This window comes from Halichoerus grypus, chromosome 1 (genome assembly GCF_964656455.1).
Source record: "Halichoerus grypus chromosome 1, mHalGry1.hap1.1, whole genome shotgun sequence".
In the NCBI taxonomy this organism is placed as follows: domain Eukaryota; kingdom Metazoa; phylum Chordata; class Mammalia; order Carnivora; family Phocidae; genus Halichoerus; species Halichoerus grypus.
This window is the reverse complement of record NC_135712.1, coordinates 205,971,793-205,982,162: the sequence shown is the minus strand read 5'-3', so window position 1 is coordinate 205,982,162 and position 10,370 is coordinate 205,971,793. Positions and strand designations below refer to the sequence as shown.

Sequence of the window (10,370 nt, the reverse complement as noted above, 5' to 3'; positions counted from 1 at the left end):
ACTTCATCAAGATAAAAAGCTTTTGCACAGCAAAAGAAACAGTCAACAAAACCAAAAGACAACTGACAGAATGGGAGAAGATATTTGCAAATGACATATCAGATAAAGGGCTAGTATCCAAAATCTATAAAGAACTCACCAAACTCAACACCAAAAGAACAAACAATCCAATCAAGAAATGGGCAGAAGACATGAACAGACATTTTTCCAAAGAAGACATCCAAATGGCCAACAGACACATGAAAAAGTGTTCAACATTGCTTGGCATCAGGGAAATCCAAATCAAAACCTCAATGAGATATCACCTCACACCAGTCAGAATGGCTAAAATTAACAAGTCAGGAAATGACAGATGTTGGCGGGGATGCGGAGAAAGGGGAACCCTCCTACACTGTTGGTGGGAATGCAAGCTGGTGCAGCCACTCTGGAAAACAGTATGGAGGTTCCTCAAGAAGTTGAAAATAGAGCTACCATATGATCCAGCAATTGCACTCCTGGGTATTTACCCCAAAGATACAAAAGTAGGGACCCGAAAGGTTACGTGCACCCCGATGTTTATAGCAGCAATGTCCACAATAGCCAAACTGTGGAAAGAGCCAAGATGTCCATCAACAGATGAATGGATAAAGAAGAGGTGGTATATATATACAATGGAATATTATGCAGCCATCAAAAGGAATGAGATCTTGCCATTTGCAACGACGTGGATGAAACTGGAGGGTATTATGCTGAGCGAAATAAGTCAAACAGAGAAAGACATGTATCATATGACCTCACTGATATGAGGAATTCTTAATCTCAGGAAACAAACTGAGGGGTGTTGGAGTGGGGGGTGGGGTGGGAGGGATGGGGTGACTGGGTGATGGACAGTGGGGAGGGTATGTGCTCTGGTAAGCACTGTGAATTGTGCAAGACTGTTGAATCTCAGATCTGTACCTCTGAAACAAATAATGCAATATATGTTAAGAAAAAAAAGAAGAAGAAAAAGAATGTAGCAGGAGGGGAAGAACGAAGGGGGGGAAATCGGAAGGGGAGAAGAACCATGAGAGACGATGGACTCTGAAAAACAAACTGAGGGTTCTAGAGGGGAGGGGGTGGGAGGATGGTTTAGCCTGGTGATGGGTATTGAGGAGGGCACATTCTGCATGGAGCACTGGGTGTTATGCACAAACAATAAATCATGGAACACTATATCTAAAACTAATGATGTAATGTATGGGGATTAACATAACAATAAAAAAAATTTTTTTAAAAGATGTGGATGTATTTGGGAGTCATTATTCTGCCTACTAAAGTGTTTTGCAGAGGTATATTTGATGTCAACTCTGGGGACCTCACTTTGGAGAATCACACACACAATTTATTTCAGACTCCAGGTAGAGTACTTAGACTTTTCTCTCCAAATCAAACATGAAGAGGATCACATGAGTTATTTATTAACATCACCCTAAAGCTAAAAAGGGTAAAGTAAACCCTCAACTAAATAAATTCAATATCATCTCAAGGTTAAGGTAAAATGCAAGGAGGTCGGAACTCTGGAAGTCAGGCAAATTGATGAGAATGTGTATATATAACTGAATTCACCTGACTTCTACTCTGGTCTCCCAGGAAGAGAGTATCAGGAGGAAAAGTTTCCTTTCTGTTCACATCAGTATCCCACAGAGAATGGAGTGCTCTGAGGTGGGGTTAACAATGGAAAAAATCCCTGATGAGCAGACACAGGGAGCTGTAAATATCTCCTTTGCTGCAGAACTTCAGCATGTGAAACCTTGGACTGGCCTGGATGTGGTTGTTATTTTTGGGTTCCTAAGTCTGGCAGGGGGACCCATGCTTCACTGCTTCCTGCTGTCCTGTCTGGGAAGGGAGCTCCGGTCTCCAACATCAAATATCCAGGGAGGAATTAGAACCTCCACAGGCTGACTTTCATCTTATAGACCCCACCCAGGTAAGTCTAAGAGCTCAGCAGGTATTTCAGGAAAGGATCAGAGAGAATGGAACCTGAGAACATTTCCTGAGCTCATCTGAGAATATGTAGACCCATTTATAATTAATTTATATAATGTGTTCCAAAGAGAAGTGTCCATTGAACTCAGCAATACAGATATCATTGTTGACAATACGTGGTGGGAATGGAAGTGCAGTTGGATGAGACAGAAGAAGGAATGGGGGACCTAACGTGGTTCCAGTGAAATTAGAACATATTCAAGGAGTTTGCAGTTAAGGGGAGCGGGAAATCAGAGTATTTGGCTTGGAGGTGGTGCGGTGAACTGTTTAAGATGTGCTGTTCTTGTGCATGTTCTGTGTTATAGAAAGCCCCAGATCCACACAGGTAACTATTCCCTTGCAACAGCAGTTCCTGAGACATACATTTCTCAGCATCTTCTCTCACACTGAGTATTCACATAAAGGATCGCGTTTCATATGCAAAAAGGGGTATGCTAACTAGCTTTACTTTGTAATAGTTCATTACCAAGAGGTGTGCAAAGGATGGAGACATTTATGAAAAACAGAGAAAACTCAGCCAAACCTCTTCACCGGTGATAATCACTCATTTCCTCACCGGAACTGTGCTGTAAGCTTCCTACCTGTAGTGACCAATGCTGTCTGCCACCCTAGGAGGATGGGTACTGCTATCCCCACTATTTGAGTGAGGATATTCACATTTGGAATGGATTGGTTGTCTCTCCCAAGTTCAAACATTATACATGTAGTAGATCTGATGTTCAAAACCTGGTTTTTTGATTCCAAAAAATTTTGCACTTAAAATCATTCAAAAATGTCGTTTATTATTTCATCTTTAAAAATCCCCTTGTGGTCTGGGTGGCTCAGTTGGTTAATAGAGGAGAACATTTCCTGCCTTCGGTGCAGGTCATGATCCCAGGGTCCCGGGATCTAGCCCCATGTCAGGCTCCCAGCTCACGCTCTTTCTCTCTCTCTCTCACTCGCTCACTGTCTCTCTCTCAAATAAATAAATAAATAAAATTTTCTAAAATATTTAAAAAAATGAAAATCCCCTTATATTGCCATACATCGTATATTTTCTGTTGTAAATTGCAGGTTTATTTCCTTTGCACATTTTTCTAGAGGGATAGTCAATCAGTAAATGTCTTGACATCATAAAAATACCAATCCGTTCTTCTTTGTTTTTTGCCTTCTTAATTATTCTGGGCATCAGGGAATGTGAACTGGGGGCTGGAAGGCTGCCAGAACCAGGGAAGATTTCTGCTCATCACAGTCTCTCAGGGACCCACTGAACTTATTAGGTCTCCTTTACCCCTTGTGTCCATTTCCTTCCCCTCTGATTTTTGGAACTGTTTTTTGTGTTTCTTTAAATATAGGACACAAGGTGATTGTATTAAAATGGAGCCCCGTGTTTCCATGTCCATTGGAGGCTTACTAACTAGAATTTAAGTATCAGTTACACATTCCTCAGAGTTAAGGAAATCTGATGTTGACAGCTTGCCTTGTACAATTTCTTTCAACAATATTGTTACTAGGGGCTAGAAAACCACAATAGCAATGCAGTGCCAGGAGACCATAGTGTGTGTGCGTGTGTGTGTGTGTGTGTGTGTGTGTGGTTTGCTTGTGCATCTGTGTATGCATGTGTGTTGTGGGGCATGAACAGTCCTTAGGGCAATGATACCTGAGTTCATATAGTCCAATAGGAGACGCTCAAATGTCAGAATGTTAACCAACAGATGGAAATAAGGAAGGGATTTATCTGTATTCACAGAATACCTTGGAACACAATTAATAAGATGCAAAGAACACCATGTGAAGGAAGGACTCCCTGTATCTTGAAGTCCCATCAGTGGCAGGAAAGCCAACTCGGTCCCTAACATTCTCTGCCACCAACTCTCATCTCTCTCCCTCTTGCTCATTCCCTCACCACACTGACTTCATTTTGAGATTTGCGTATCTGAAGTAAGTGCCATCTGCAGGGCCTTTGCTCTGTTTTCCATGCAGGGCACACACCTCCCCCAATATCCTCCTGGCTCCTGCTCAGGCTTTCTGGAAGCCTCTGTTAAAATGTCACCTACTTGGCAGGTCTTCCTGAACATGTATTAAAACTTAGCACCCTCCCAATCTATTCCTTTTTATACAGACTTTTTTCTTTCCTATCACCTGTCACAATCTGACATGGTGTATGATTTTTTATTTTTTATATATATGATTTCTCTGTAATTGGATTGTGTGGACTTATTTTTCTTCATGTATTTAGTATTTATTTATTTATTTTTAGTTTTTAGCTTATTTTTTAATTCAATTTTTTTCATTCTTTTCGATTGTGTTCGGTTAGTCAGCATATAGTACATCATTAGTTTTTGTTGTAGTGTTCAATGGTTCATTAGTTGCATATGACACCCAGTGCTCATCATAACACATGCCCTCCTTAATACCATCACCAGGTCACCCCATCCTCCCACCACCCTCCCTTCTGTAACCCTCAGTTTGTTTCCCAGAGTCTGGAGTCTCATGATTCGTCTTCCTCTCTGATTTCTTCCCATTCGTTTTCCCTCCCTGCCCCTGTAGTCCTCTGTGTTATTCCTTATGTTACATATATGAGTGAAACCATATGATAATTGTCTTTCTTTGCTTGACTTATTTCACTTAGCATAATCGCCTCCAGTTCCAACCATGTTGATGCAAAAGATGGGTATTCATCCTTTCTGATGGCTGAGTAATATTCCATTGTATATATGAACAGATAGCCTTTATCCATTCATCTGTTGAAAGACATCTCAGCTCTTTCCACAGTTTGCCTATTGCAGACATTGCTGCTATGAACATTGGGGTGCATGTGCCCCTTCTTTTCACTACATCTGTATCTTTGGGGTAAATACCCAGTAGTGCAATTGCTGGGTCATAGCGTAGCTCTGTTTTTAACTTTTTGAGGAACATCCACACTGTTTTCCAAAGTGACTGTACCAACTTGCATTCCCACCAATAGTTTAAGAGGGTTTCCCTTTCTCCACAACCTCTCCAACATTTGTTGTTTCTTGCCCTCTCAATTTTTGCTATTCTAACTGGTGCAAGGTGGTATCTCAATGTGGTTTTGATTTGAATTTCCCTGATGGTTAATGATGATGAACATTTTTTCATGTGTCTGTTAGCCATTTGTATGTCTTCTCTGGAGAAGTGTCTGTTCATGTCTTCTGTCCATTTCTTGACTGGGTTATTCGTTTTTGGGTGTTGAGTTTGAGAAGTTCTTTATAGATCTTGGATACCAGCCCTTTAACTGTAGTGTCATTTGCAAATATCTTCTCCCATTCCATGGGTTGCCTCTTTGTTTTGTTGACTATTTCCTTTGCTGTGCAGAAGTTTTTTATCTTGATGAAGTCCCAAAAGTTCATTTTCACTTTTGTTTCCCTTGTGTTTGGAGATGTGTCTTGCAAGAAGTTGCTGTGGGTCAGCAATCAGACAACAAAAAGAAATAAAAGGCATCCAAATCGGCAAAGAAGAAGTCAAACTCTCACTCTTTGCAGATCATATGATACTTTATGTGGAAAACCCAAAAGACTCCACCTCAAAACTACTAGAACTCATACAGGAATTCAGTAAAGTGGCAGGATATAAAATCAATGCACAGAAGTCAGTGGCATTCCTATACACCAACAACAAGTCAGAAGAAAGAGAAATTAAGGAGTCGATCCCATTTACAATTGCACCCAAAACCATAAGATACCTAGGAATAAATCTAACCAAAGAGGCGAAGGATCTGTACTCAGAAAACTATAAAATACTCATGAAAGAAATTGAGGAAGACACAATCATGGATTGGAAGAACAAATATTGTGAAGATGTTGATGCTACCTAGAGAATCTACACATTTAAGGCAACCCCTATCAAAATACCATCCACTTTTTTCAAAGAAATGGAACAAATAATCCTAAAAATTGTATGGAACCAGAAAAGACCCCGAATAGCCAGAGGAAGGTTGAAAAAGAAAAGCAAAGCTGGCGGCATCACAATTCCGGACTTCCAGCTCTATTACAAAGCTGTCATCGTCAAGACAGTATGGTACTGGCACAAAAACAGGCACATATATCAATGGAACAGAATAGAGAGCCCAGAAATGGACCCTCAACTCTATGGTCAACTAATCTTTGACAAAGCAGGAAAGAATGTCCAATGGAAAAAAGACAGTCTCTTCAACAAATGGTGTTAGGAAAATTGGACAGCCACATGCAGAAGAATGAAACTGGACCATTTCCTAACACCACACACAAAAATAGACTCCAAATGGTTGAAAGACCTCAATGTGAGACAGGAGTCCATCAAAATCCTAAAGGAGAACACAGGCAGCGACCTCTTCGACCTCAGCCGCAGCAACTTCTTCCTAGAAACATCGCCAAAGACAAGGGAAGCAAGGGCAAAAATGTACAATTGGGACTTCATCAAGATAAAAAGCTTTTGCACAGCAAAAGAAACAGTCAACAAAACCAAAAGACAACTGACAGAATGGGAGAAGATATTTGCAAATGACATATCAGATAAAGGGCTAGTATCCAAAATCCATAAAGAACTTACCAAACTCAACACCCAAAGAACAAATGATCCAATCAAGAAATGGGCAGAAGACATGAACAGACATTTTTCCAAAGAAGACATCGAAATGGCTAACAGACACATGAAAATGTGCTCAACATCGCTCGGCATCAGGGAAATCCAAATCAAAACCTCAATGAGATATCACCTCACACCAGTCAGAATGGCTAAAATTAACAAGTCAGGAAACGACAGATGTTGGCGGGGATGCGGAGAAAGGGGAACCCTCCTACACTGTTGGTGGGAATGCAAGCTGGTGCAGCCACTCTGGAAAACAGTATGGAGGTTCCTCAAAAAGTTGAAAATAGAGCTACCATACGATCCAGCAATTGCACTACTGGGTATTTACCTGAAAGATACAAATGTAGGGATCCAAAGGGGTACGTGCACCCCGATGTTTATAGCAGCAATGTCCACAATAGCCAAACTGTGGAAAGAGCCAAGATGTCCATCGACAGATGAATGGATAAAGAAGATGTGGTATGTGTATATATATATATATATATATATATATATATATATATATATATATATACACACACAATGGAATATTATGCAGCCATCAAAAGGAATGAAATCTTGCCATTTGCAATGACATGGATGGAACTGGAGGGTGTTATGCTGAGCGAAATAAGTCAATCAGAGAAAGACATGTATCCTATGACCTCAGTGATATGAGGAATTCTTAATCTCAGGAGACAAACTGAGGGTTGCTGGAGTGGTGGGGGGTGGGAGGCATGGGGTGGCTGGGTGATAGACATTGGGGAGAGTATGTGTTCTGGTGAGCGCTGTGAATTGTGCAAGACTGTTGAATCACAGACCTGTACCTCTGAAACAAATAATATATGTTAAAAAAAAGAAGAAGAAGATAACAGGAGGGGAAAAATGAAGGAGGGGAAATCGGAGGGGGAGACGAACCATGAGAGCTGATGGACTCTGAAAAACAAACTGAGGGTTCTAGAGGGGAGAGGGGTGGGGGAATGGGTTAGCCTGGTGATGGGTATTAAAGAAGGCACGTTCTACATAGAGCACTGGGTGTTATGCACAAACAATGAATCATGGAACACTACATCAAAAATTAATGATGTAATGTATGGTGATTAACAGAACAAAAAAGAATGTAAAAAAAAAAGAAGTTGCTGTGGCTGAGGTCAAAGTGGTTACTGCCTACGTTCTCCTCTAGGGTTTTGATGGATTCCTGTCTCACATTGAGGTCTTTCATCCATTTTGAGTTTATCTTTGGTACGGTATAAGAGAATGGTCCAGTTTCATTCTTTTGTTTATAGCTGTCCAGTGTTCCCAGCACCATTTATTGAAGAGACTGTCTTTTTTCCATTGGTTATTTTTTCCTGCTTTGTCAAAGATTAGTTGACCAGATATGGACTGGGCTCTCTATTCTGTTCCATTGATCTATGTGTCTGTTTTTGTGCCAGTACCATACTGTCTCGGTGATCACAGCTTTGTAATATAGCTTGAAATCAGGCAACATGATGTCCCCAGTTTTGTTTTTCTTTTTCAACATTTCCTTGGCAATTAGGGGTCTTTTCTGGTTCCATACAAATTTTAGGATTGTTTATTCCAGCTCTTTGAAAAATGCCATTGTTATTTTGATCAGGATGGTGTTGAAAGTATAGATTGCTCTGGGCAGCATAGACATTTTAACAATGTTTATTCTTCCAATTCACAAGTATGGAATGTTTTTCCATCTTTTTTTGTCTTCTTCAATTTCTTTCATAAGTGTGTGGGAGATATATATATGTGTATATATATATATATAATGGAATATTACTCAATCATAAAACAAAATGAAATCTTGCCATTTGCAATGACATGGATGAACCTAGAGAATATTATGCTAAGACAAATAAGTCAGTTAGAGAAAGACAACTGCCATATGATTTCAGTCATATGTGGAATTTAAGAAACAAAACAAATAACCATAGGGGAAAAAAGAGAGAAAAAGAGACAAACCAAGAAACAGACTCTTAACTACAGAGAATACCCTTCTGGTTACCAGAGGGGAGGTGGTGGGGGGATGGATGAAATGTGGGGTGGTGATTAAGAGGTGCACTTATAATGAGCACTGGGTGTTGTATGGAAGTGTTGAATCACAATATTGTTCATTTGAAACAAATATTACACTGTAGGTTAACTAACTGACATTTAAAGAAAAACTTTAAAAGAAGAAAAAAAAAGAGTAATAAATAAATGAAGCCTATTTACTTGAAAATTTTTATGTTCTTTTTTTTTTTTCTTTCCCTGTAGTCACCACCACCACATGGAAGCAGACAATGACACAGGAATTTCAGAGTTTCTTCTTCTGGGATTATCAGAGGAATCAGAATTACAGCCCATCATATTTGGGCTTTTCCTCTCCATGTACCTGTTAACTGTGCTTGGGAACCTGCTCATCGTCCTGGCCGTCAGCTCAGACTCCCATCTCCACACCCCCATGTACTTCTTCCTCACCAGCCTGTCCTTTGCAGACATCTGTTTTACCTCCACCACCATCCCCAAGATGCTGTGGAACATCTGGACTCAGAGCCAAGTCATCACTTACGCAGGCTGCCTCACACAGATGTACTTTTTCATCATCTTTGGAGACTGGGATGACTTTCTCCTGACTGTGATGGCCTATGACCGCTTCGTGGCCATCTGTCACCCCCTGCACTACACGATCATCATGAACCCTCGGTTCTGTGGACTGCTGGTTCTGGTGTCCTGGGTCATCAGTGTTCTCAATTCCTTGTTACAGAGTTTAATGGTGTTGCGGCTGTCCTTCCGTACAAAGGTGGAAATCCCCCATTTTTTCTGTGAACTCAAACAAGTAGTTGGGCAGGCTTATTCTGATACCTTTCTTAATGACATGGTGATATATTTTGGAATTGTGCTGCTTGGTGGCGCTCCCCTGGCTGGGATTCTTTATTCCTACTCTAAGATAGTTTCCTCCATACTTGGGATCTCATCAGCTCAGGGCAAGTATAAAGCATTTTCCACCTGTGCATCTCACCTCTCAGTTGTCTCCTTATTTTATTGTACGGTCCTGGGGGTGTACCTTAGCTCTGCTGCTCCCCAGAGCTCCCACTCAAGTGCAGTAGCCTCGGTGATGTACACGGTGGTCACACCCATGCTGAACCCCTTCATCTACAGCCTGAGGAACAGAGACATAAAGAGGGCTCTGAAAAGAATCATTGGGGTTTCAGTGATGTGAGGGCCAGTGGTCCTGGGGTTGGAGAAGTGCCCATGATTGCAGGGCTCAGGGCCTCAGAGCCAGGAACTGCCATTCTTAGATCAGGCTGTGGGAGTAGAACCTGCTCCTTCCACATGTTTCCTGGAATTTCCATTTGTTTGAATAATTCCACTTCTCCATACATTTAAGTAACTCACTTTACTAAGCTTCTGCTCTGTCTGATATACAGACAGGTTCCCCTTTGTCCATTTGCATACAATCCCAGCATTTTCCCCAACCTTGGTCGCAAATGCCTGGAAATTTCTGTATCTTACATGGGGCAAGTTGGATTTCTTAAAAATAAATTTATTTATTTCGACTTATACCATGCCAAGTAAATTTTCCCTAGCTTTTCCAGAAGAATGGTGTTGAGTTGTATTCTTCATTTGGAAGTAACTACACTTGGCCACTAAGCCCTTCACATAATTTTCTTGTAGATGAAGATAGAAAACCCCAGTGTTCACCTAGAGTCTGTCCATCTTTTTACATCATTTCCTTCACTCCTCTTCCTGAGAATGTGGACTCTAACATTGTTCTGTTTCAGTCTCAGGCTCCTGACAGGGATGCTCAGGCTAGGAAAGCCCGGGCACTC

General features: G+C 40.9%; 1 protein-coding gene across 2 annotated transcripts; it reads left to right on the top strand.

The window, feature by feature from the left end:
* The first annotated feature begins 8,270 nt into the window (after window positions 1-8,270).
* Window positions 8,271-9,760, top strand: LOC118525448 (olfactory receptor 7A17-like). 2 transcript variants are annotated; one of them, XM_078061977.1, is made up of 2 exons: window positions 8,271-8,282; window positions 8,828-9,760. In XM_078061977.1, exon 2 carries the CDS (start codon window positions 8,828-8,830, stop codon window positions 9,758-9,760), a length of 933 nt encoding a protein of 310 aa, XP_077918103.1. In that variant the 5' UTR covers window positions 8,271-8,282. The 2 variants fall into 2 exon arrangements, with proteins under 2 accessions (XP_077918103.1, XP_035932089.2); XM_036076196.2 differs by lacking the exon at window positions 8,271-8,282.
* The last annotated feature ends 610 nt before the right edge of the window (window positions 9,761-10,370 follow it).